The sequence below is a fragment of the Alternaria ethzedia genome (genome assembly GCF_023757985.1).
Source record: "Alternaria ethzedia strain BMP 0044 chromosome Unknown scaffold_6, whole genome shotgun sequence".
Lineage (NCBI taxonomy): Eukaryota > Fungi > Ascomycota > Dothideomycetes > Pleosporales > Pleosporaceae > Alternaria > Alternaria ethzedia.
This window is the reverse complement of record NW_026056199.1, coordinates 1312273-1338053: the sequence shown is the minus strand read 5'-3', so window position 1 is coordinate 1338053 and position 25781 is coordinate 1312273. Positions and strand designations below refer to the sequence as shown.

Genomic DNA, 25781 nt, shown 5'->3' with positions numbered 1-25781 from the left:
AGACCCTTCGAAACCTCAGATACGCGCGTTGCCAGCGCTCTTGCCAACCGCGCGCAATCTCAGCGATGGCTTTCGCCCGAACTCACCCTTGAACCGCGACGAAGACGAGAACGCTGTCCACGCATAATGAGCTCCGCACGCCATCCACATTCCTTGCCCTCCAGCATCACGGCCTACGTACAGCCGGTCGAAAACGCGCAACCCAATTACAGCGTACCCAAGCATTCATAGCATACCACTAACCCGGGCTCACGGCACGACGCGCCCTTGACGGAGAGAAGGCAGACCTATACATCGTGACAACGGGGCAAAGCAGCTTACAGTACAGCTGTCCTGCTGATGGTTTGCATCACAGGCTTCTTGCTCTTTGTGAAGAAGTGCACGATCTAAAGGCATTGCACATCATCATCTTCACATCGATGTTATTCATACATAACAGCCAGCCATAAGCTCTGTCAGGATGCACATTTGCCGATGAAGACACCGTATCACTAGATTTGATGGCATCATTAGTCCACCGATCTGTTACCAGAAACAATATCTCTTGTCCAACCGATTCCGTCGATGTCGCAGAACTCAGGGCCCACCCACAGGTCTCCTAACCGTTGTTACTACTCTCTTGAAGCCCGCCGGTTCGATGCTGTATTTTGGGTGTAAACGTCTCCAGAAATCCGTATTCCATTCTAGATACCCCACCCCCGCGTTCCACTCATCGTCCCAGTCCCCGAACGTGTAGTGCATGCGGCTGTTCAGGTCTAGATCAGTGGCCTTGATCTCAACTGAGCTCATACGCGCAGTCAGCTGCATGATTGCGTTCCCTTCTGCGATACTCCGAACGTTGGCGGCAAAGGTCGATGGGACGTCCCACAGCCTTCCATAACCCCCGGGCTCTCTCCCCTCGTTGGTTCTGAGGATAATACTGCGTGCGCGAAGCCATCTGGTAAAAACTTCTTGTAAGGCTGCTGTGCGCATGACAATTGTGTTCCACACCCAGTCGCCTTCTGTCACACTATTGTCGAAGACCAGTGAGAAGCTTTCGTTCGGCATACCAAGTGTCTGGAGTGAAAACGCTACTTGGATCAAGTTTATCATGGCTTCCAGACATTCTGGGCCCCAGACAGAATCACGGTCGTAGTAAAAGCTTCGCCGGTTATCTTGCCCACCCGAAGATGACGGAAGCATTGATTCGAAAAGACTGACGTGTTGAGTAATCCGAAGGTTTGCGTTCTCGCGGCAGAATGGAATAAGACCTCGAGCGTGGAGTTCTGGATTGGAAACGCTTTTGAAGTCTTCTCTTATTACGATGTTGCGCAATACCATGCGCACCTTGGGGTTCAGCGTTTCCACTGTGCGGTGTCAGAGACATTCGACTGCATCCGATATGAAACTTACAGTATTGGATAGCTACTGATGTAGCGGAGAAGTACCATTTGGTATTGTGTGCGGAATAGAATGTTTCCATGCCTCGTACAGCTTTCATCGACAATAGCGCTTCGATTGAAGTAAGTTCCTCATGGCTCGGTATACGCCACGGCTCAGGCTTCCATTCAAAGAGCGTGCACAAAGATCCCTCAGAGAAGAGATTACCACGTCTAGGCTCATATGAGACACGAAGACGCTCGGGGTACTCGTCTCCGAAGGTATTCACAGCAAGTCTTGCGAATGTAAGAGGATTTCGAGCCTTGGCGAGTTCAAGTGCAAGTTGAAGAGCTCTATCAAAGTCTCCACTGCTGAACAAAGAGTCGATACAGTCGTTCGTACTGTCCATGTTCAATCCATCTGTGCGTCCTCTGATAGCCCTGCGCAAGGGGCCATCAAACCAAAACGCAAAGTCTGGGTATTCTTGAGCGAGTCTCGCGTAGTCATCCGTCGTCAGTAATGAAGCGGTACAGACAAGCATACGGATTCTTTGGATCTGGCGACACTTTAGAACTGTGGTTGCAAAGTCAGTCTCAAATCCTACACTTGATAGGAAAATCGTGACGCCTGGGATATACGTACGGCTTTTGAAGCGTCCAGCCCGTGAGTTGAGATCCAGACACCCATCTCCATCGTTCACGGAGCACATAGCATGAAAGATGACCTCATTACGTTCGAGAGCCAAACCTTTCATCTCAGCGGCCGCGATCTTGCAAGTCTTTATCAAGTTGGTGTTGATAACTTGTGGTTTTGGCGACACGGACGAAGGATGGTCGTCCATCATTTTCCGGGTTTCCGGGTTGTAGAAGTAGCCATTCTCGGCGACGATGTAGTAATCGTAGATCTTGTCTCGAATCTCGCGTGATAATTGGAAGAATGGCGATTGTAGTTGATTCGATCTTACGTTCATGAATGGCCATTTGTTCCAGTGTGCGAAGCGTGTAGTCGGCGTGTTGTTCGACATGCCCATGAAATGCAAGTAAGTGCGGATGCTGCTATCTATATACTTACAACTGTGAGACAATGACTCTCGGGTTGACTATTCTCACATCTTGACTCACACAGTCTTGATTAGGATGAGTCGCAGCCTTGGAAGCACGCTGTTGATTTGATCGGAGTCAGGGTATCACGTGGCTCCTTGAGTGATGTATGGTTCGTCTTAGATGACTAGAGAACCTACTGATTTGGACGGTACGCTATGACTCGATCTCTCTGGGAATATTGCGCAACGACAACACATCAAGCGCCTGTCGGATGACCAATGTCCCAGTATGGCCGCCGCCGCCCGAACTCGCCCTTGAACGTCGACGAAGACGAAACGCAGTCCACACATTTGTGCTCGGGGAGTCAACCATACCCTGCGCCCTTCAGCATCGCGGGTCAAGACCAGTCGGTCGCAACGGTGCGTTGCGTGGGCGGGGCACGCAGTCATCTATCGCACGCCATCAGCCTGGCGCCAACCGGCCATGCCTCGCGATAAGGAGGTGCAGAGCTCTAGGCTTCGCGCGCTCGTTGATTGAACGCTCGGAAGAAGATTGCATTGGGGGCAAAGAATTCCAAGCACCCTACCGAACAAATTGCATTCGCGTGCGGCACTGCGTTACAAAGGAAATCCAACACTGATAGTTTAGAGTGCGGACATGTAATTTTGAGTTTACTCTTTTCCGAGCTACGTAAGGCACCTCAGAAACTAATGATGTGGAGCCTGACTGCAGCGTATGCAAGTTTACTCAGTCTTGGGACTCATGGCAGTACTTCCTGGATATTGACGGCCACCCCTTCGTTGGGATGAATCGTGTCATTTGCCCTTCCCATTCTACTTCCCATTCTAATTCAGTCCAGGCTTCCCGCCCCAAATAGAATTCTTCTGGGTCCCAGAGCTCACCAACATCCCCGTCATATTGGACTGTAGACTTTCCATCGGCGATGTCTCGAATCATCTGTGCAAACCCTGCAGGAAGGCTCCATGGTCCAGTGAAAGCACAGTCGTAATCTATTGGTGCAGGTCTTGCTCTCGGCTGTTTGCCATTTGCTCGACACTGCCTAAGCAGAGCCTCTTGAGTAGCTGCTGCGTATTTTAACAGATTCCAGCCCACCATTGATTCCTCGCTATGTCCGTCGATGACCAGCTGGAAGGAATGTGCTGGCATCCCGTGAGAAGCTAGTGAAGTGGCTTCTTCGATCCAAGAAACCAACACAGTAAGCAAATCGCTGGGCAAGATGAATCCGTCATAAGGATTTGCTAGTTGGTAGGAACAAGCTGGTAGTAGGTTGTTCATGATACCTATTCGCCTGACGATGCGAAGCTTGGGACATTCGAGACAGTAGGGGATGAAACTGCGACCATGAGACTCTGGACGGGATACAGCTCTGAAATCTTCATTGAGAACAATGGTGCGCATGTTCTCTCGTTGTCGTTTCGACGAACGTCGTACTGCCTTTGTTAGCATATGGTGGTTGCATAAAGGTTCAGATAGGCTTACAGAAGTCGACTGCTACAGCCGCAGCTGAAAAGTACCACCGCTGACGCCTGGCCGATAGGTGAGCTGTAATGTCCTGAAAGTATCGAGCTCCATCCTTGGTTATGTGCAGCTCAACATCCGAGTCTCTGGGTTGACAAATTAGAGCCTCAATTCTAGATAGCTCGTGATCCCCCGGAATGCACCACGGTTCGGGCTGCCAACGGAGTATCTCGGGCAGAGCACTCTCAACGAAAAGATTGTGGCGTTCCAGACCCAGTGCGGTGTAAGGAACAGGGCAAGCACCTGCGCCGAACGTGATACGGGCCAAGTCCACGAATTCTGAGGCGGATTGAGTCTTTGCAAGAATCAACGCACAATGGAGGGCGTCGCTAAAGTTCTGATCAAGGATGTCTTGGCCGCCCAATTCATCCCTTTGGTTCGCGATCGATCTCTGCAAAGGTTCGTTGAACCACGTCTTGACAGTTGGATAGCGAGTGCATAACTCCAGAAAGTCTCCATGTTTCAAAAGTGGCGCGACACGCACGAGCATGCGACATCTCTGGCGCTCGACGTAAGTCAATACTAAGGCAATGTAAGTGCTCAAAATGGGAGATTAGTTGATGTGGTACCTACAGCACTCGAAGCGGCCCGCCCGCGAATGGAGTCCTTGGTATCCGGTTTCGTCTTCCATTGACTGCGCTCCATGGAAGTTGAGCTGAGGAAGAGCAACGCTCCTCATCTCCTCACTGGCGATGCGACACGCTATTCGGAGACCGAGTCGTACCACCAGTGGTTTGGGCGTTGTGGAAGGACTCTGATAAAGGAACTTCTTGACCGAACTATCGTAGTGATATCCATCTTCCTCAGACAGGTAGTACTCATAGATTTGGTCCCGGAGTTCGCGAGGTAGACGATAAAGTGGTGATTGGAGCTGTGTGCAATAGTGCTTTGGCACGACACTGGAGGTCGGCATCGGTGTTGGTGTTGCAGGAGCCATGGAGGCTGTAACTAGAATGAGACACTGCTGTTATAAGTACCCTCATACGTTTTCTGCGCCTACGTACAGGTCACGCTATTCCCTCATTTCGTATGCTAGGAAGACTCATCGGTTCAAGTATGGGAACGAACCACAGGCCGTGCCAACATTGCGCGAGGGGTCAGGGCGCTAAGAGACCCAAACCATGTTCTTCAGGGACTGACTCATCGATATCATCGTCGCTCAGCAGGCAACACGAAAGTAGCCGTTGGTACGATCATATGAATCTCCCGAATAGCTTGCAAGGTGAAGTTGCTGATTGGAGGTGAGTCAACGAGTCTAGCACAGCTTTGGTGTACGGCTGGAGCTGCGTGTGAAGGCAATCACGACCCACACGCGAACAGTCACGTCGCAATAGTTGTGTTTCGGTCGAACGCGACACGATGATACGTGCTGGAAGGCAAGGACGGGCCCCGGGGAAATGTCCTGGGCGTTGCGGATGATACGCGTGCGGGCAGGCTGAGCTTTGCAGGATCCGGCTAGGCCGAAAAAGCTCGAAGCTACGTCATGGTTGAATCTGGAAAGGTGGCTGCAGTGCCTCCACGCTTCACAGGCCTCATTTCCATCTATGTGCATGTCGCGAAACGAGTTCCTTCGTCATTGTGGAGTATTAACTGGTTTTGTTGCGCTCTAGGTAAGCAGAATAGACACCCAGCGAGCTTCAACACTACCCAGGTGTTCTCGCGCTCTGAGCATCTCAAGCCAAGGTACCGCCTATTGATACCAAAGCCCAAAGGCATCCCCATTCCCAAACTCCTGGTTGACGAACCCGTCCGCCAAATCGTCAAAGTCAAACCCCAGATTTTTTTCGTCTGGAAATGCGGAATCGTGCCGTGCAGCAGAAGCAAAGTCGTTTTCATACGCGCCAGCAAGAATCGTATCGCTGTAATCGAAATCGCCGTCACCAACGCCCGCCATGAAGTCGTCGAAGACAAGTTCCGGCAGCAGAGGTGCATCCAACTCAGGCGCGTGGGTGAATGCCAGTGCAGTATCGAAAACATCGGCCGCCTGACTTTGCGACTCAAAGTGGTGCTGCTCACGCGATGATCGGAAAGTAAGCGTCCGTGCCAACTTCGAGAGCACATTCGGTCGTCCTTCGCTCGAAGTCGGCCTCTTCTTACTCGCCTCAGCATCCTGTCTTGTATACCCTTTCCAATCTGCCATTGTCAACCCATCTTTGAAGTGCCCCGCTACGTGAGTCTCACGATCATCCCACGTCTTCAGCACCTTTGCGCAGAAACCGCAGGCCCAGTTCTCCACGGCATGGCTACCTGGGCCCTCTCGTCTCCAGAGATCGCGGACATTATCATCCAGTTTTGCTTTATGGAAGTTTTTGACGTGCTGACGCAGATGATCTGGTCGCAAAAACGTTCTTTCACTTTCACCCTTGGCCATGCACTCAGCTATGCGGTGGCATTCGGCAAAGTGCTTGTCGCTGGGGTTCGCTGCCATGCAGAATACACAAGACGTAGACGCATCCGATCGAGAAGAAGTTGTGATGCTAGGGCCAGTGTGCAAGCATGTCCACTTTCGTTTCGGTCGATGCTGGGTCTCCTCATGGCGGCGCCAAGATTTGCGCGCGATGTGTTGGTAGCAAAAGGTGCACTGCCACGTCTGTGATTCGCTATCGAAATCATCGGTAGATGAAAGTTGTGATTTAGATGGAAACGATTGGACTTTCGAGACCGAAGTAGATACGTTGACAGCCTGGCCATAATCCTTCTTTTTGCCTCGTCTAGATGAGGTTGTATTCGTATGGCTAGGGTCGTCACCTGCGCAATGAGACGTGATAGAATATTGACGATTAGATGGTGCTTCGAAGCCTGATGATGCGTCTCGGTGCGACAGCGCCGTGGATATTACGCTAGAAAGTCGAGTATTCCGAAGCCCTTCATCTTCCGAGGCCGGGTTAGATGTTTTCGCACCAACGACCCTTTTTCGCGCTCGCGCATTGGTAAACCAGGTGTTGACCTGCTTCTCAGTGATACCACATTTTTCGGCTAGTGCACGCTTGGTCTCGGTGTCTGGATACGGATCGTTTCGGTGTTCTTTCAGCCATCCTTGCAGACATCGCGTCGCATGCGACTCGAGCTTGGTGGGTGGCCGTCGGGCGCAAGAACGTTTAACCTTTGATGGCTGGTCTGACGGAGTTGGAGACAGTAAGCCCGTGTTTAGAGTGCAAGAAGCACAGTTGACGGGCTGACCTGGGTGAATGAGTGCCGAGATCTCGCATGCAGAGCATCGCCCGGTACTCTTCGGTTGGGAGAAGTCTTCCGACGGAGTCACCTTGAAAACGGCATGTCGAGGTGCCGCAGTGGTCGTCTTTGGTAGTTCAGCAGCACCTATGACAGCTTCAAGAGTCCTGAAACCTTCACTCGTGCAGTCGTCGCATTTAATGTTCCCGTCGGGGTTGATGATGTTCCAAAGTTGACATCGGAGGCAGTCGATACCATCACTCTGCGTCGGCACCAACGAATCGTCGCTAGTGCGAACTTTGGCAGTGAACACGTCGATTCCCGTAGCAAGAGGCTCAGTTGAGTTGGTGATTGATCTCGCGCGAATTTCGTCTCCCAGTTCAAGGGTCGCAGGTCCGCCAAGATTTGACTGATTGGACTGGTTGGGGGACGTAGGCAACGTTCCATAGACCGTGGAGCTTCCGGCCTGGTCAATCTGCTCAGCGTTAACAATTGCGCAACACACAATATTGCGCACGAATGTACCTGGAACCCCTCATCCTCTTCCAAAGTGCCTGAGCCGTACCCCGAATCAAAAGACCATATACTAGCGGCCTTACTTTTAGGCGGCTGGGATGACATCGTGTTGAAGCGCTACACTGATGTTAGGGTACGTCAAACCAACGTCTAGACGCCAAGTATCTATTGCGATACCGTCAATGGGACGTGGGAAGTGGACCGCGAGTAGAAATAACTAGACATCTTCCGCGACGACGCGCGAGGACAACCACTCGATCTATTCTGAGATACAGGGTGTTCGTGGCTTGAGCTGGACGCCTAACGTGTGGCACGACTGTGGCGTTGCTTTGCTATTGGCTCGAGGCCTGTCGTTGTCGGGACAGGGAGGATAGGTACCTCAGCCTCGCCTGAGGCTGAGTACATGGAGGGTTGTACTGTTTGCTTGCCACGCTATACTGAGCGTGGCGCTGACCTGGACTGGCGTTGCGCATCAGGAAGCACCCAGACAGGCGGTATGCACTATTTGTGACCAGTATGACGGGCCATGGAACTTCTGTTTGCGCGAGTGCATTTGGTATCATGAATGATATCCGTTCGAGGTCGTGGTGAGGAGTCGCCCGTCGCAGGTACCAGACGTCATCACGGGGAAGGAACCAGCCTCCCGCAAATCGGCCGGGAGAGCTATCGCGTCACCGTGTTCCCAGACAGAACAACCCCTGTCAAAGAATAATATGCGAAAACAAAGATCTTGGGTATTCATTTTTTCCATCTCTCGCCCTACCAAACAATGCCGTAATGCTATGGCGCAATTTTGCGAACAATGTGTGTAACTCGAAGTAGAAGGAGAAGCGCTCTATAGCAGTGCGCCTGACCTTATCCATCCCATAACCATTCCTAGTCCAGCCGCATGCAAAAGATCGTAAAGTCGTTCCATATATTCGTTCCCATGTGTTTTGGCCCTCAAGCGGCTTCTCCAACCACCCCACTGCCAGCACCAGCGCCCTTGCACCAAGGGTGCTCGAGCACCATGCTGATGGTAATCCTTTTCTCCACATTTCGATCTAGCATCAGTCGCACAAGATCGATGCTCTCTTCCGACATGACCCACGGTACGCGGAGATCATGATCCATGATCTCATCGATGGAATAGAAGGGGTTTTCTTTGTATATGATGGTGTAAAGGAGGATGCCAAGGGCCCAGACGTCTTGTTCTTTACCGCGGTAGGCTTTTCCAGCTAAGACTTCTGGAGCAGCATAGTCTGAGGAGCGTTAGCATGACCATAAGGATTCGAGAGTGGCGGGGAACATACCAATTGTGCCTACAAAGACGTCAAAGGGTCCGCTTTTGATGTACGCTGCGCTTCCAAAGTCGATGAGCTTGATGTTGCCTTCACCGTCGAGGACGACGTTCTCATCCTTGATGTCTCGATGTACGACCTTCGCTTTAGTGTGCAGATGATGTACCGCTTCTGCGACCTGAACAAAGATCTTACGGCACTCTTTCTCTTCCATGTTGACACGTAACTCAATATAGTCGAAGAGGTCCATGCCCGGTAGACCGTGCGGTATCATCTCGATGTAGTAGTTGATGTCATCCTCGAAGAAATCGGCCATTTCCACAATATTAGGGTGTTTGAAGCCGTCGCGGCGGAGATAGTCCAGGACGTGAATCTCGAGCGGCACAGTTCCAAGCCTTCGGTCTCGTGTCCACGTGTCGACCAAGATGCGCCGCTTCGTAACATACTTGATCACAACCTTCTTGTTGCTGTTCTTCTTGTATCGACATAGCTTGACTTGCCCATAGGCGCCTTGGCCCATATCCTCCAACACTACAAAATCGTTGATAGTCTTCTTCTGGGATGGCTCATCCTGTGCAGGTGCTGGCGGCGGTGCCATGGCTCCTTTCTGAGATTGTTGCGGAGTATTAGGCCGCATGGCTTCTTGAATCTGCTGTGTGAGGAGTGATACTGTAGGCGGTGTTCCTTGCGATTGATGTGATTCAGGTTCTTGTGGCACGGAGAAACTGGACTGGCCTGGCTCTGGTTGGCGGGGTGAGGGTGGCCGTGACATAAGGGGAGTCACTGGACCGATACCGTGGTTCGCAGCGTGCAGTTGCCTGGAGTATGTTATCCACAAAGCGTAGACCAGCTCTGGACCCTTGTTTGGTTTCGATGACCCATCTTCCTCTTCAATGACATTCTCATCAAATCGGGGCGACTTTTCGCTCTTCACAACTCGCATTTGCACGTCAACCATTATTTCTGATCCGTCGCGATGTAAGGCTGGCAGACCACTTGGTCGCAGGAAGATGGCTGCGGCATCTGCACTACCTTCCCGCATTGCGAGCAGGGCTCGTGCGCGACGAAAGCTGTGTTCGGGAATAACGATCCCGTCAACCAGCTCTATCTTGTCCTCGTCTGTCATGACGTGCAGAATTCTGTCGAACGCGGGTATGAGCTTGCTAACGTGGATACCTTCAGGTCGCGGCTGTCCAAACAGAGCCGCGGAGAACACGGAATTGGAACTCGTAATTTTGAGGTCGTCGGACGATAGGACAATGATGCCGGCGATGTGAGGGAAGCTAGATATGCGGAAGGTAGGTTCGCCAGGCAAGGCTTCCACAGTCACGGGTATATTGATGCTGTTCGACGTGCGAGCTGTGTAGCTGCGGAACTCGTCAATGGAGTCGTAGTCTAGTACTCCAGTGTTTGTTCCTCGGAGTCGTGGTATACCTGGTATGAGACGCTTGAGATCCATGCCCCTCCGTAACCGATCGCTCCCGAAGACAGCTTCCGTTGCGCCCCAGCCCTTGGATACGCAGCCTGTTTCGTCGACCGTGATGTACACAACGTCTTCGGCGATCTCTTCAAGCACCCATATGAGACTGCCCCGTTTCTCTTTGACCCACAAGCTGGCCGACCCAGTCGAGCCGTCGCGTTTCTGTATCGGAATAACGTCTCCACAGAGTAGGACGCCCCTTGAGCCCTTGTGTTCATGGTTGAGCTTGCCGGTCTTTTTCGCGTTGTAGTATGAAGATCCACTGCCGTCGTCGGTTTGTGCTTTCCTCGCAGCTGTCACTCGTGATGGAGCCTTGCTCAGTAACCGCGCTGTGACACCGCTGCCGACCTTGAGATTGTTGTTGGCAGCCGATACTCCAGACGGCGCGTTCTTCGAGCCACTTTCAGGATCCTTCAGCTTGCTCTCGAGCCATTTCCTGCGGTCCTCACGCACGACCTCGAGGATGCCCAGCTTACGGACCTCCGCCCTTGTTACTCCAAATACCAAGCATGCCAAATCGTTTGCGGATGTGATAGTCCACGGTGTGTCTGTCTCGGTAGTAAAGATGGCCTGTGCTGCTGGAGCGTGTCGGCTCCCGTGTCCATGCGGCGCTGATCCCGCAGAGTGAGGCCCTGGTGCATTGCTGAAACTCGGTGGCAGAGTCGGTATGCTCGCGGGAGAAACGAGGTCCCCGATCTTCTCCTGATCTCCAACTCGGTATGGCTGTGCCAAGGCATCGTGAAGCTGACTTTGTATCGTAAGAGGCGCGACGTCGGTGAGGGTACGTTTGAGTGCGGCTCGTTGGGGTCGTGCAGGCTGCGAGGACGGTGGGGGTGGAGAGGCGGCCGCTACGCGTGTGCTCGACGCGTCGGAGGTCAAATCGGTACTCGATGAGCTTCGTCCCTCTCGAGAGTCTGACGTGCTGCTGTTGTCGGCTACATCGACTGTAGTCGCCCTGTGTACTGGGGGTCTCGCTGCTTCGAGCATGCTTTCTGGGCTGGCTGATCGATCGACTGTGAATCCCTTCTCGAATGGGTTCTCGCCAGACATGTCGGCGGGCCCTGTCACTGGGCCCAACGCACCCAGCCCATGGGCTCCTGTGCCGTCTTGACCTATGAGGTTTGCCCGGGTAAGGAGCTCCATCATGCTCTGCACTTCTTGATCGCCGCTGAGTTTAGCTTGGGCGTTGGCTATGCCGGGATTGGTGGCAGCCCAGCCCAGCCTGTCTCGCATGAACTCAATGGAGCGCTTCAAAACATTCTGGCGGTTGTGTATAAACTCTTCGGATTGGGTCGCGAAGGAGAACGAGTGCAGGGATTCGGAGGGGAACCGAGTGAGGTCCTCGCCAAAGGCGAAGGTCGGTGACGCGGGCGCCGTGGGCGTGGACTCTGAGGGGTGCCTCGACACTGGCGGAGTCGCGATGTTCAACGAAGCGGCTCGCTGGGTCGTCTGCAGCTGCCGTGGGCCTGGCTGTTGGCGAATGCGACGCAGGCCTGAAGAGCCTAGGCCGTGTTCATGCTCAGACACAATGGGCGACCTGGAGCATGTGTCAGCCGTTAGCCACGAAGCGGAGGAAGCTCCTGCCAGCCCAGCCTCTCGCACGTTGCACTCACCTGGCCATGCGGTCCAGCTGCCCTGCATCGATGCTCAGGCGCTTGGCCGTGTCGATGGGTGGCGGCGGCCCCGTCCGCCAGCTCAGCAGGCTGGATGTGCTTTTCGTCTTGACCAGCGGGGCATATTCGGAGAGGTGCTGCGACTGTGCGAACGAGTCGAAGGGTGCTTCTTCTGGTAGAGAGCCTGGCGGGGTGAGGGCGTCAGCAAGCAGATCCATGCAGAAGAGCAGGAGGTGGTCCAGGTGGCAGGCAAGGCGGGTGTCTATTATCTACTGCAGCAGCCCGGTGCCGTTCCTCTCGCAGTCGACGGGTGCATTGAGCGGTGAAGCTTACAAAGCGGGCCATTTCTCGCTGGTGGCAGAGGCAGAAGCCGTGGAGGCAGTCGCGAGCATCACGACTCGGGGCAGAGGGTCACTTGACGTACCATGATCATTTGGCCTGCTCATTCCCTGAGGCGTACGAGCGCCTGTTCCCAGGCCTGGGCACAAGTCTCGGCTCGGTAAGACTACGCGCAGCGAATGACGACGAGAGGGCCAGTCTTGGTCTACAGGCACACAAGTCAATGTGTACTGACCCGGTGTCGCGTTGGGGGCGGCGGCGGTATCGCTTCTGGGGTACGGGTGCAAGATGCGCGGGCGGGCGGTGGTGCAAAGGCTTTGGCGGGGAATGCAGGGCTGATGGGGGCTTGGGTCGGATATCACCTGCGACGGCAGCGGCTGTTCAGTAAGAAATGCGACGCGTGGAGCGGACTAGAGTCAAGGGTGATCAGTGGGCGTGTACAGTGAATGGCATGTAGTTACGTCGCCCGCACTATGGATGCGACTTGAGACGGCAACGGCGTTATTTGCATTGCGCCTACGCTGGCCCCGCGAAGTGCACAGACGATGCACCCGCCCTCGACGCTACCAGAGATCTGATCTACCATAGACCGGGGCGGGACACCATCATCATACTCCACGCCTGCCTCACCGCACGCTAGACGTCAAGGTTGCACAAGACTCCAAATCTGCTTTGCCCAGCTGAAACCTAGTGTCTACCATGCTTGCCATGTTCAATGCTTCTTGCTGCGCATCCCACATGTGCCACAAGCTTCCCCAGCCGGACCTGTCATCATCCGTCCGACAAGCCTCCGCTAGCCTTCCTTCTGACATGTGCTGCTCTGCCGCCTCTTCCATTACTTTGCGCAAAGAGCAAACGTTCCGCCAATCTAACCGACGTTCATGTCGTCATAGCATGCCCTGAACAACACTATGCACACTACCGGCACCTGGCAACAATATGCACAGTGAATGTGGAAAGTAACAGATGTCACTTGTTCAATGGAGGCCTCGGTATTCTCTGCTCATCATGCAGAAAGTCGTGCAGGTTGCGGCCACCGTGATTAGCTCCGCATACCCCGGAGGACACCATTGGCTGAACACTTATCCTGTGCATGCCGTGTGCTGTACCCATGCATTCACCCTCGATATCCGGGGACTTCAGGTCATCAATGGTGTCGAAGTGTGTCTTTGTGCTGGTTCCAGAAGTTCCTACAGCCTACTCTAGGGTCAGCAATCGTCTTCATCACGGCCATTTCATAGACACACCTCGATGCATGTTGATCTGGTCAATCCACCACTCGCCAAAACTATCGTCCGTGGCCATGTCCGCTGCAGTCACTCTTTCCTCTCGTTTCAATCCACACAGCATACAGGGCTGTCGTGCAGGAATACCACCCTCGGACTGCTTGAGTGTCTTAACTGGCATCGTCTCTTGCAAGTCTGGTCCACGGTCTAGAGTGCCCGCCTTGATTTGATTTGCGCCAGACACGACATGCCGCAGTCGCCCAACCTGCTCTTTCCAGCTTCTAACCACATCGGAAACCTCTCGCTCTTCTTTCATGTTTTCGCCCTTGTCGATGCCCGTTAACTTCATCCCCGAAGTTGCTCGTGATGACGCTGGGCCGATTCGCATGCCTTGAGATAGATGCTGGTCTCGCTTCCAGCGCAGTTTCCTGCCTGCAATGATATGCGCCGCGACATTCCCGAGGATAAGATAGCCCTGAAGGTAGGCAATTGTCGCGGGCTCAGCCAGTAGCTTGTTTCGCATGGGCAAAGGTTGAGCTGCCATGGGCTTGAACAACTTCTCCTGTGCTTCGGCGAAGAGAGAAGGGAAAAGCGATAGCAACACGCCGGGTGGTGGCACGTTCGTAGGAGGTAGTTCGCCTGCCTGTGGATCTGTTGTTGTAGGGGAAAGTATCGGAGCTGGTGTGACATTCATTTTGGCATTGCTAGTCGACTTCACGGCTTCGGGTTTGCTCGGTGCTTTACTAGGAATGGACGCCTCCCAGTCGTCAAATTCATCCCACCCGTCATCTTCTTGAGCCACTGCAGGTGGCGGCACGGGTTGCTTAGGTTTGGCCACAGCACCAAAGCCTGTGCCAGGTTTCTTACTTGTAGTCGCTTGAAGTTTTGAACCCCGACTTGCGTTAGCAGTATCTCTACTACTCGTGCTGGGTGGTTGAGCCTGTGCTATGCTCATGTCGCCAAGTAGGTCCACAATCGCCGAAGACGATGCCACGGGTGCCGTGGACTGCGTCTTACTCTCTTGTTCGCCTTCGAAGTCGCCAAAGTCGTCATCATCATCAAGATCATCCTCCGCGTCGAACAAGACGCTTGGATCAGCTGATTTCTTGGCCTTCACGATTGGCGCTCGGTTCCATGTCTGCTCTAGCGGCTGCGAAGATGATTGCGATGCAAATGCAAAGGGATCGTAGGTTGTTGAGGTGATGTTCCATGCATTTGATTGCGGTTGGGAGGCCGGAGGTGGTGCAAATGCGAACGGATCTTGTTTGGCGGCAGGAGCGGGCTCGAAGGATGAGCCGCCCTCAAAATCGCCCCAGTCGTCATTATCTTCGATAGTGGATGACTGTGCGTAATTCGACCCGAGATTCTGAGTGTTGCTCGTTGAAGGAGGTTGCTGCGACAGTGTTGCCAAAGCCGGTGCGGTGTTCAGGCCGTTGAAGAAGTTGAAGTCTGACGCAGCAGGTGCATTTGTTCTGTTGGCGGCTGCAGGCTGCGATTGCTGTTGACTAGGAGGGGGGTCCGCTCCGAATTCTGCAAAAAGATCTGCCGACATTGTTCCTCTAGAGAGATTGTGGTATGAGGGCGTAGAGCAACGGCGAATTGGATGTGGTTAGTAACCTTGGGAGTGATGGCCAGCGCTAAATCCAAAATAGTGGGTCGTTCCTTGAAGCCATCAACTAGCCACGGTGTTGGCTCAAGCACCAACGCGGCCATGTCTTCCCAGAAGGACAAAATCCTGAACAGGTTTGCAGCCTACATCAATCTGAAAATATGCAAAGTAGATGATCCGACGTCAAGGTAGGCTCCAGGGTGCTCGGCATTTTCCTTGGATAAGGCGGTCATAAAGGTGAAGCTCAACCCCTTCTGAGCTCAGGTCCGCGACGAGACCTGCCTTAGTCCCTGGAGCACTACGGGTAGCTACAATGCGTGCCGCCTACATGCTATCAAATCTGAACAACTAGACAGTGTTTGAGTTGATGTATGCGTCTAGCTTGATGATAATTTTGTAGAATGCGACATGAATTGTAATCACCACAGGTGTGAACCTCGATGAGGGAAGATGGCATGGGTCGACTGAGTCGAGGGCGGTAAGAAGGAATGGCCAAGAAAGTGGTTAGTCAAGACACCACAAGTCAGTCGCGATGCAGAAGAAGTGTTATTGTTCATATCCCACCCATGTTTTCATTCAGATCATTATGGAAACTATGGAAGGACGACGCCAGGACCCCAGACCGTTATGCATGACACGTTTCAAAAGTCATCACAGCTTTTCCGAAGCAACCACATCCCCAGAACCAGGTATCTAGAGACGAAAGAAGAGAAACAAGCAACCCAAGAAGAGAGCGCTTATTTCTTGGAAGCCTTCTGGGCGGCCTTGGTGACCTTGCCAGCCTTGTCGGCCTTGGCGACGGACTTGATGACACCGACGGCAACGGTCTGACGCATGTCACGGACAGCGAAACGACCGAGGGGAGGGTAGTCAGTGAAAGCCTCAACGCACATGGGCTTGGAGGGAACCATCTTGACGATGGCGGCGTCACCGGACTTGATGAACTTGGGAGAGTTCTCAACAGACTTTCCGGTACGGCGGTCAATCTTCTCGAGGAGCTCAGAGAACTTGCAAGCAATGTGGGCGGTGTGGCAGTCGAGGACTGGTGCGTAACCGGCACCGACCTGACCAGGGTGGTTGAGGACGATGACCTGGGCGTTGAAGGACTCGGCACCCTTGGGGGGGTCGTTCTTGGAGTCACCGGCAACGTTGCCACGACGGATCTCCTTGACGGAGACGTTCTTGACGTTGAAGCCGACGTTGTCACCGGGGACACCCTCGACAAGCTGCTCGTGGTGCATCTCGACGGACTTGACCTCAGTGGTGACACCAGCGGGGGCGAAGGTGACGACCATACCGGCCTTGATGATACCGGTCTCGACACGACCGACGGGCACCGTGCCAATACCTCCAATCTTGTAGACATCCTGGAGGGGAAGACGGAGGGGCTTGTCGGTGGGACGGCTGGGAGGGTCGATGGCGTCAATGGCCTCGAGGAGGGTCTTACCAGTGGCCTTGGCCTTGGTCTCCTTCTCCCAACCCTTGTACCAGGGGCAGTTGGAGGAAGCCTCAATCATGTTGTCGCCGTTGAAGCCGGAGATGGGGACGAAGGGAACGTGCTTGGGGTTGTAGCCGACCTTCTTGATGAAGTTGGAGGTCTCCTTGATGATCTCCTGGTAACGCTCCTCGGACCACTTGGTGGTGTCCATCTTGTTGATGGCAACGATGAGCTGCTTGACACCGAGGGTGTAGGCGAGAAGGGCGTGCTCACGAGTCTGGCCATCCTTGGAGATACCAGCCTCGAACTCACCAGTACCGGCGGCAATGATGAGAATAGCGCAGTCGGCCTGGGAGGTACCAGTGATCATGTTCTTGATGAAATCACGGTGACCGGGGGCGTCAACTAATCAGATTGTCAGCGATTGAAGGTCGTGATGAGAAGATTCCGATGGTAGCACATACTGACGGTGACGTAGTATCTATTGCTGGTTAATAATGTCTCGCATGATGATGATGGGTGAATACGTACTTGGGAGTCTCGAACTTCCAGAGAGCAATGTCGATGGTGATACCACGCTCACGCTCGGCCTTCAATTTGTCGAGGACCCATGCGTACTTGAAGGAACCCTTTCCGAGTTCGGCGGCTTCCTGTGAGGCCTGTTAGCAGACTGAAGCCGAATTGGGAAAATTGGATGTGCGTCATGGTGTTGGGGTTCGCGAAAGCCGCATGCGGACTAGCGCTAGCGCGTAAAAGTTCGCACAACCCCACCACCCAAAAATGCCCCTCATCGCGATAAGCCGGAAATGGCTGAGCGCTCAAAGGTGCACCAGGTGGTTGCGAATGCCCATGTGAAAGGAGAGTGATGCCGTACCTTCTCGAACTTCTCGATAGTACGCTTGTCGATACCACCGCACTTGTAGATCAAGTCTGTATCCCATTGTAAGTTGTGTGACCCCGCAGGCGTTCGGAGAGGGAGGGCTTACGGCCGGTGGTGGTGGACTTTCCGGAGTCGACGTGGCCGATAACGACCACGTTAATGTGCATCTTCTCCTTACTGCAGACATTGTTAGTGAGCTGTACTGAGGGTGGAGGTGGCGGCCTAGGCTGCTGGAGTGGGCGATGTTGAGGCTCCAGAGACTTGGGGCAGAAGGCGGGGGAGATAACTTACCCCATGATGGCGGTGTTGTGTAGTTTGCTTTGGTGGTGGTGAGGGGAAGTTGTTTGATACTCAGATTTACAGCGCGCGGTGTAAGGTATGAGTTGGACGAAGAAGAAAAAGTGAGCGATGGAGGGGCTGGGTGTTGCTAATATACTTGGAGGGCTGAGTGGGTCCGTGCTAGTTTTAGGCGCTAGCCCCCCGTTGGGCTACGAAAACTCCTTCACTTGCAACGAATTCGACTGTGAAAGAGGCAAAACGGGTCCTCTTCATTGGCCCACATGCCATGGAGCCCTTCCAACCGCCCTGACCGCCTACTGTGAGCTCGCCACAGCCGCAGTTGCCTCACGCGAGTCTTTTGGTGCATCGTCATTGCTGTCCATCAGCCCTTTTCGTTCCAGTTGACCCGCGTCACCTACGCGCTACAGCTTTTGCTTTTGCACAAGGCTCGATTGTTACCTTCATTCCCGATTGACTTTACCTGGAAAATAATCCAACATGCAGCCTTTGCGCTGAAACCACCTCGGTGTCACTTTTGCCGCACTGCAAAACTTTTGGCGGGGTACTGAGATTGCCATCATACCGTGTACCCAGCCCCACTACAAGCGGAGTCTATTGTGGCCTTGTCGATGGTACCGCCCAGATCCTGCACACCACCGTGTTCAATTTCCTTTCTCCGCTGCTAGCCACTCCCTCTATTGCTTTTACCGCTACCTTGGGCATTGATGCTTATGGAGCCAGAACAATGGGTCTGGTTTGACTCACACGCGCTATCGCAGACGCCCAGTATCAGAGGACCCAACTATCGTGGAACCATCCTTTGAGCTGTTCAACGCCGCCCCTTGCCGGACGTACCGCAGTTGGAAATTTCACTGCCCCTTACATCACTCAGTGGCCTTGCTCAAAGGAACCCCGCTACGAGGGGATCTATCGGCATCCCGACACGGTACAAGCGTTTCAGTCTGATTCCTCGGAATGGTAGACTCCCAAAGCTTCACCGACAATCCTGCTGGCCACCAAAGACATGACACTCAGCTTGTTTGCACGGGCCGCTTTGTTTAAGGAGGGAGCAAGTCTGAACATCGTGGAGCCTACATTGACGTTGGCTCACCTACTTTGCAAAGTTTTACCCCAATGTAGGCTGCAGACCTGTTCAGATTTCTTCTTCTATGAAGCGAGGTCATGTGCATCGGAAGGACATGAACATACGCAGTAGGATCTAACCCTCGCCGTATTCGATGTATTCGCCATTTTGGGCTGTTCTTTTCACACCATTAGCAGGATCCTGTATAGTATGATGCACAAATGACGATGGCTAATGTCAAGGGTTCGAAGACTTCAAGGAGCTATCGCTACATCGTCCTCTAGGCTCACCCGCCCACATTTACGACACCGAGCCACGACTTTCCACCACGCATCCGAAACGAAACGTTCCGCCCCTACAACACCTCCTTGCTGCGATCGCGCGTACCCATACATTACAACAGGACAAGGGAGAAGCACTCCTTGATCTAGATGGAGAGGACACTTCATACAAGGAAAAGGCGAATAGGACTGAGACCTACATCAGGACAACAATACGCAAATGAGCGGATGTAGCGTCGTTGTAGGCTTCCGGGTCTTCGAGCTTTCCCTCGATTGAGGTGAGGAGACCTTGCCGGAAATGCTATCATCCTCCTTGCCTAGTAGGTTGGGGAAGCGCAGTGGATATGCGTCATGCTCATTCGCTGCTTCCACTGGTCATACTCCGCGAGTATCAGGGTGCTGCATCAGCTCCAGGGTGGGAAGACAGAGGGCCAGAGCGATCGTCGCACATTCCTTGGAAGTATATTCGGAGAAATGCCCACACACCCAAGGCTTGAATGCCACGCAACACACTAGACGCATTCCCGTGTAGGGACCTGTTCCGCGATTGTTAGACAGTATCATGTCTCCGCAGCTCATAGGCCAATGCATAACTCACGCTTCTACATCCCATTCTCTTTACACCAAAATAAGAAGACTTCTTTCTCTACACATATAGTTATTCTGTTATCTTCTGAGCTCTAGCACTGTATAGTCATGGAGCCACTACCTGATGAGCTTATAGTACAGAACTCAAGCATTTTCTTCATCCTTACGCTACCCCCGTCATGAATCTCCCCGACTGTGAGTGGCATAATACGGAAAGGATGTCTGCTATCTTATGCGATCTATTGCGCCGCTTTCTCCCGAAAGGCATCCCATGAAGAGCTGCCACCCACTCATGGACAGTATAACCAGTCAATGGATTGGCAGCAACACTTCCAGAGTCTGTAGAGGTTCACAGTCAAGAGTCGCAACTTCGCTGTCTCGATGCCAGAGTAATAACAACACTTGAACCATCTCCGACCGCATCAACTACTATACTACATTCAAAAACGCGGGGATCAAGGTTTGTAGGACCAATCATACCGGTTGCAATGGTCATCTGTTCTCTTGTGATTCATGCGTCGTACAAACAGTATTGAACGGCGGCAGCGTTTGCGAAGCGGTCATTGCGAGAGTCTTCGGAAGAACAATTGCTGGCTAGACATACATCGGACTGACTTGGACAAGCGATCCAGTCGTCAAAAGACTTAAATGATCCAGTCGAAGATTTACCGAGGCGGCTAGTAGTGAGGCTGGACTCAACGTCGAGAGAGTTCGATTACATTTTGACTACTTCGATTTGGCTTTCTAACACACGCTCATCGTGAATGGCATGTAGCTGCCGCGTCTTGTGGTGTTTCAGGCTAGTGATCAACTTTCATTGAAGCGTATGGCCTTGTGAGATATGTGGTAGACTTCATATCATGATGTTGTTGGATGTTGTGAGAATATCGCGGTCGTCGCACCCTAAGTAGATTCGGGACATCGTTCAGGTCCCGATAGCTATCTTATCACTGTGGCTACATCCAGTTCTCCAGCACCTACAACTAGTCTACCCACACGTCATTCAAAAGCCACTGCTGTCCAGCCCATTGCTCTTTCACCACCGGCCAGATCAGATCTGGTGGCAGGACAAAGCCGCCACCTGCTTGGTCTTGAGGACTCAGCTCCATCGTCCACGAATGGTTCGCGCCATGCACAGCATAGTGGTGGTCTCTCGAGTTACCGGTTGAGAAGTAAAGGATCTGACACCCAGGACCAAACTCGTACGTGCTGTTCTTTGTGCTAGCAGCCATGATAGCATTCGCCGTACCGCCAGCGACCTCAAGCATGCGAGGAAGAGTTTCGGGCAGCGGATCGCAAGAGAAGCCATAGGGAGTGAGGATGAGCTGGCCGTACGAGTGGAAATCGATGAACGACCGGATACCAGCACCTGTTTGCGACAGCTGAGCTGAAAGACTGTCCATGGCTTGGTTCTCGGGCGTGTCACCCGGTGCTTCACCGCGGTATGTCTGGCCGCAAGGGTCAGGTGTCGATCCACCCTCAGGCGGCTCAGCATCCCACTCATACTTCCAGTTGCGGTTACCGTCAGTACCAAGGCAGGTAGTGTTGATGTTTGGGCGTGGCTGACGGTTCTTGCGCCAGAGACGATCGTTGGTTTGCGTGTACAAGAAGCCATCGGGGTTATGGAAGGGAACTAGGTAGAAGTCGTAGTAGTCCAGGAAGGTGGTCACATTGGCATCGCCCTTCTTGTAACCGTCGATTAGTTGGTAGGCCAGGTATTCAATCACTATGACAATCAGCTATGGTTCACATAAGTTGCGATGTAGTTCTTACCCATGGTCGATATCCACTCTCGAGCATGGACTGTCGCATGCCAAAGGATGACTGGCTTCTCTTCCTGCTTTCCGTACCCTTTCTTCTCGTCGCCATAAAGATGGAATGCCCATATGGTCCGGTTCTCGTAGCTCTGTCCGATAGAAAACTTCTCTGAGTTCTTCGGAAATGCCTTGACTAGATCGTCCCAGTATTGGAGATGGTCGGCATACGGATGGTAGGTGTGAAACCAAGAGAGATCTGGCAACTCGCCACGCTTGTGCAAACCTCTCTTGTATACCGCCTCTTTGTCCGTTAAGCGTATGTAATTGCCCAGATCAGAATTGACGAGGCGAGCCTTCAGACCGAGGGCGTTGAATGCGTCGACCTCTTCTGGTGGAATAGCGATGGACAGGGTGTCGCGAATGGGATGAGTGTGGTATTGGGAGAAGCGCTTCCCAAGGTCACGAGCCTCATCAGCAGAAGACGGTGTGACTGAATAGACGTGGTAGCCATCGTAGCTGGCTTTAGCACTGCGCGTCACAAAGCTGTCGCGAGGCTGTAAGGGAGTCGCTGCAGCCAATTGAGCGGCCAGCAACACTTTCGTCCACTTCATGATGTACAAGAGTTGACTTCAGTGCTGACAAGAAGCCTCCGCGGTCAGTCCGAAGATATTATATACCCATCCATGGATGCTGTCAGAACCTTATCGTGCGATGAAGGCCAAGCAAATGATGATGCAACGGTTCGAGTTCATCTCGCAGTTTCGCATAGAGATATCGCCATGACATCCGGCGCTTGGTTCATAACGAGTATGCGGAGTGTCGTTCAACGGCAGCCAAGAAGACGCCGAGACGTTGGGGTACCTTGGATATCACCAGCTTCCTGATCTGGTCTCGCCGCCAAGGAGTGCGACATGGTACATATTCGCCTTCCCCTCACTCCGGGTATACTGATAAAATTACGAATCATGCTCCGTGCGGTTTCTTGGTTTGCGGGCCGCTGCTATGGTACACAATTTGTAGGGACTGAGCGTAGACTCATGTTGTGAGTTATTAAACCAGGCTTGCGAGAAAGCTGGAAAAAGTAGAAGGACCCCTTCTGAGCTTTATGACGTCGTGCCTGCTTCTACATGGATAAAGTTGGGTGTTTCGTCAAAGTGCGCGTTGGGTACTAGCAGAGCTGGGCAAAAAGAGCTTCTACCCACCACGTCACTTCTTAGAAGGCAACAGGCAGGTAAAAAGGAAGCTGCGCATAAGAGACATAAAACAGCAAAAAAGAAATGCTCGTGTGAGCTGCTGTGTGACCTAACCAGGGGTCGCTTTTCTTGGCGTTAGCGACGGTTTTCGAACGTGGGCTCTGGGAGCTACTTACAACCTGGAATCTCTTGATGTCGAACGAATCGTAGTCAAGCGCCTTGCCATTGGGCCATTAGGCCAGTTGTACTGTTGATGAACAGCGAAGGAGGCTTTGCATATATATACTGATAATAATAGTCGCACTGTGCGATAAGCGCTAGAGCGCGGGGCTGCTCCCCATTTACAGCCAAACGTCACTAGCCCCACCATACCTCTCCTTCAATTCGACGCACGTATCTTAGGCACCTACCATGACAGCATCCATCATGGCCGTCACACACCAAAGAGGCCGCTCGCTGGCGCAAGGTAACAGCGCTATAACCTGAAATCCGCCCTTCAAGCAGGAGCAACCTTCGCAATTCCCATGTGTGGCTTCCTTTCATCCAAGACACACACTCCTCAGCCTCAACCACCGAGACCGACAATGTCTACAAGCAAGACTGAGATATACACCGCGCACTACGACAGCGACCAGTTTGTGGTCGGAGGCGGCGTCGCGATCTTTCACCTTGCGACGAGTCGTGTGGTGATATGCAGTTGCGTCCACCGAGGACGAAAGTTCTACTTCCTTCCCAAGGGCAGACGCGACGCCGGCGAGGAGAGCGGCACGGGCGCAGAAAGAGAAGGGTATGAAGAGGTACGTGACATGAACAGATGCTTGCAGCAGGATAATTACTAATCGCGCGACCAGTCTGGCTACCGTAACCGTCTTCTCCCTCTACCCACCGTACATCGGCAACCACAAGCCCACCCACGCGTCCACGCTTCCCCACAGACCGCCGAGCCAGTCTCTATGCAACTCATGCCTCTCGGCACGCGACAATACATAATCTACTGGTACATCGCCGAGACGCTTCCTCCAACCCTCGAGACCCTACTTGAGACGGAAGCAGGCGCGGTGTATAAACCGCCACCGGCGTACCCTCAGAATCTCTCTCTACGTGAGAGGATAAAACAAGAACCCGAGGGATACGAGCCAAGACATCATGAGAACACGGGGGTAGATGAACTGGAAGTCACGTATGAGAGCCATCTCGTGAGCGTGGAGGAGGCTATGGAAACGCTGGGGAAGGAAGGCAGTATGGGTCGCGTTATGGCGGAAGTGGTGAGGAAAGGCGGGGAGGGAATACAGAGGAGGTTCGAGATGGAGGACGCTGCAACACATGAGAGTCCGGAAGCAGTTTGATGCGCGCGAAAAGACGCGACGAAGGAATGATTCCCGGAAGATTTCTTTGGGTTGGAGAACTGCTATAGCGATAGTGTCACTCGAATCCACGGTCTACGTCCGCCGTCGACTAGAGCTTATCAAGTGAAATGTTCAACACTACGAATTACGCAATCTCAGTCCCTCCAGAATCATAATCTCACTCCCTATCACATCAACCCCATCCTCCAGCCACACCCACCACGTGTCTTCGCTACCGCAACACCTCCCCAGTCTAACAAACCTCGCTTCAGCAGAGCAATATACCTCACCCCACAACGTCATGCGCGTGTTATCAGCATTAAATGAAGCAACCCCGCCCCGCGCACGCGATAACCGTTTTCTCAAAGCGTGGTAGCGACGGAGTATTTTCTTGAGCCAGGTAGCAAGAAACCTGCTCGCGCCGGCTCTTCTTATATTGCATTCCCCCATCCGTGCGCGAGCACGGCGTATATTCGCATGCGGCGGGGACGCACAGATGGCGACGGGGTGTTTTCTTAATTTGCCGTGTGTCGCACATGAAGGATGTTTATGGGTTGTGATTTTAAGGACGGTAACGGACGATTTGCGTGATGTGCGGTGTGTAAGTAGGCAGAAGCTCTGGGCATCGACAGCATCCGCTGCGGATTGACTGGTTAGGCGACAAAGGCCCCTGCTCCGTTCTTTCATCCTCGTGGGCAATCCTTCAATATTAGCCAAGCGTCATACGAACGTCAGTTGTCACGAGCATCTGACAAAGACGTGATAAATTTTCCGAGGCGCAGCAGTAGGATTGTGGTTGGGTGGAAACGTTATCTGCACATGGAAAGGCTCGGGAGGTGCACGGATGGGAATGCGGATGTTGGACATGCAGGACGGCTCGTGTTGAAGGTCAGGTCTGGATCCTGGAGGAGCTGTGTGAGTCGATGGGGGTCTAGAGGCGGGGTTTGATGAAGAGCCGGTTGCTGAGGAGGTGTAGTGATAGAAGAGGTGTTATGATATTCTCCCAGGACGGGTAAGTCGGTTCTTCCAATCATACTTCTACCAGCTATTTTGTGTACGAGATACAACTTTCAGTTCTAGGACGGTATGACGAAGTCCGGACGCATGCAGGGATCTTCTGCGATCGTTGGAAGTCTAGGAGTGGAGAATCCACTGCTCGAGATCTGAATTGTTTGAAGGCTGTGATTACGAATGGAATGTGGTGAATCTAGCTGCAATGCAATGAGATCAATGCGAGGTGACAACATGACGCTGGAGTAATTGCGCAATCACCTACAGGGTCGATGCGTTGCTCCGGATCCTTCTGAGGAAGATGCAAAGGTATGTAACTGCCCGATACCGTGGTGATGTGAGTTGATAGTAGGTTTTGGTGAAGTACCCGGTCACAGGTGGCTGCAGCTACACCAGCTCAAGATCGGGATCTATCACCCTTGCCAGCTGCAAGCTGGATTTGCTCGGATACCTCTCTGGCATCATGAACTACGTATTCCTACGATAATGGCGTTTGTTGAGATCCAGTCAACGGAGTTGACACTGCCCATACGTAAGCAGTGCAGACCAACATACGTACCCCGTCAGCACGATGTACATCTACAAGCATTGCGACGCGGAAGTCTTGTCCAGACTTGAAGCACGATCGACATATCCGTTCGCTCAGCTGCAAGCCTTCCGTTCTCTTCATGCACCGCATTCAGCCGCGATCTGGTGTTCGCGCACCTTCGGATCTCCTCACATCGTCCGGATTGCAGTAGAGCTACAGC

The 25781-nt window shown here is 53.0% G+C and overlaps 6 protein-coding genes across 6 annotated transcripts; 1 reads left to right on the top strand and 5 right to left on the bottom strand.

The window, feature by feature from the left end:
- Positions 1-576: 576 nt before the first annotated feature.
- Positions 577-2339, bottom strand: J4E87_003732 (uncharacterized protein; the record flags this gene model as incomplete). Its single annotated transcript, XM_049375357.1, has 4 exons — positions 577-1346; positions 1393-1932; positions 2002-2268; positions 2324-2339. The coding sequence occupies 4 exons, from the start codon at positions 2337-2339 to the stop codon at positions 577-579; spliced, it is 1593 nt and encodes a 530-aa protein (XP_049235279.1).
- A 6231-nt stretch (positions 2340-8570) lies between these two features.
- Positions 8571-12219, bottom strand: J4E87_003731 (uncharacterized protein; the record flags this gene model as incomplete). The annotated part of the gene is made up of 3 exons (XM_049375356.1): positions 8571-8869; positions 8921-11925; positions 12002-12219. The coding sequence occupies 3 exons, from the start codon at positions 12217-12219 to the stop codon at positions 8571-8573; spliced, it is 3522 nt and encodes a 1173-aa protein (XP_049235278.1).
- Positions 12220-13564: 1345 nt separating this feature from the next.
- J4E87_003730 (uncharacterized protein) lies at positions 13565-15118 on the bottom strand (the record flags this gene model as incomplete). The annotated part of the gene is made up of 1 exon (XM_049375355.1): positions 13565-15118. The coding sequence occupies one exon, from the start codon at positions 15116-15118 to the stop codon at positions 13565-13567; it is 1554 nt and encodes a 517-aa protein (XP_049235277.1).
- A 794-nt stretch (positions 15119-15912) lies between these two features.
- Positions 15913-17789, bottom strand: TEF1 (translation elongation factor EF-1 alpha; the record flags this gene model as incomplete). The annotated part of the gene is made up of 6 exons (XM_049375354.1): positions 15913-17018; positions 17078-17094; positions 17145-17263; positions 17488-17543; positions 17600-17670; positions 17785-17789. The coding sequence occupies 6 exons, from the start codon at positions 17787-17789 to the stop codon at positions 15913-15915; spliced, it is 1374 nt and encodes a 457-aa protein (XP_049235276.1).
- A 2919-nt stretch (positions 17790-20708) lies between these two features.
- Positions 20709-22093, bottom strand: J4E87_003728 (uncharacterized protein; the record flags this gene model as incomplete). The annotated part of the gene is made up of 2 exons (XM_049375353.1): positions 20709-21451; positions 21499-22093. The coding sequence occupies 2 exons, from the start codon at positions 22091-22093 to the stop codon at positions 20709-20711; spliced, it is 1338 nt and encodes a 445-aa protein (XP_049235275.1).
- A 1166-nt stretch (positions 22094-23259) lies between these two features.
- J4E87_003727 (uncharacterized protein) lies at positions 23260-24021 on the top strand (the record flags this gene model as incomplete). Its single annotated transcript, XM_049375352.1, has 2 exons — positions 23260-23472; positions 23527-24021. The coding sequence occupies 2 exons, from the start codon at positions 23260-23262 to the stop codon at positions 24019-24021; spliced, it is 708 nt and encodes a 235-aa protein (XP_049235274.1).
- Positions 24022-25781: the final 1760 nt, after the last annotated feature.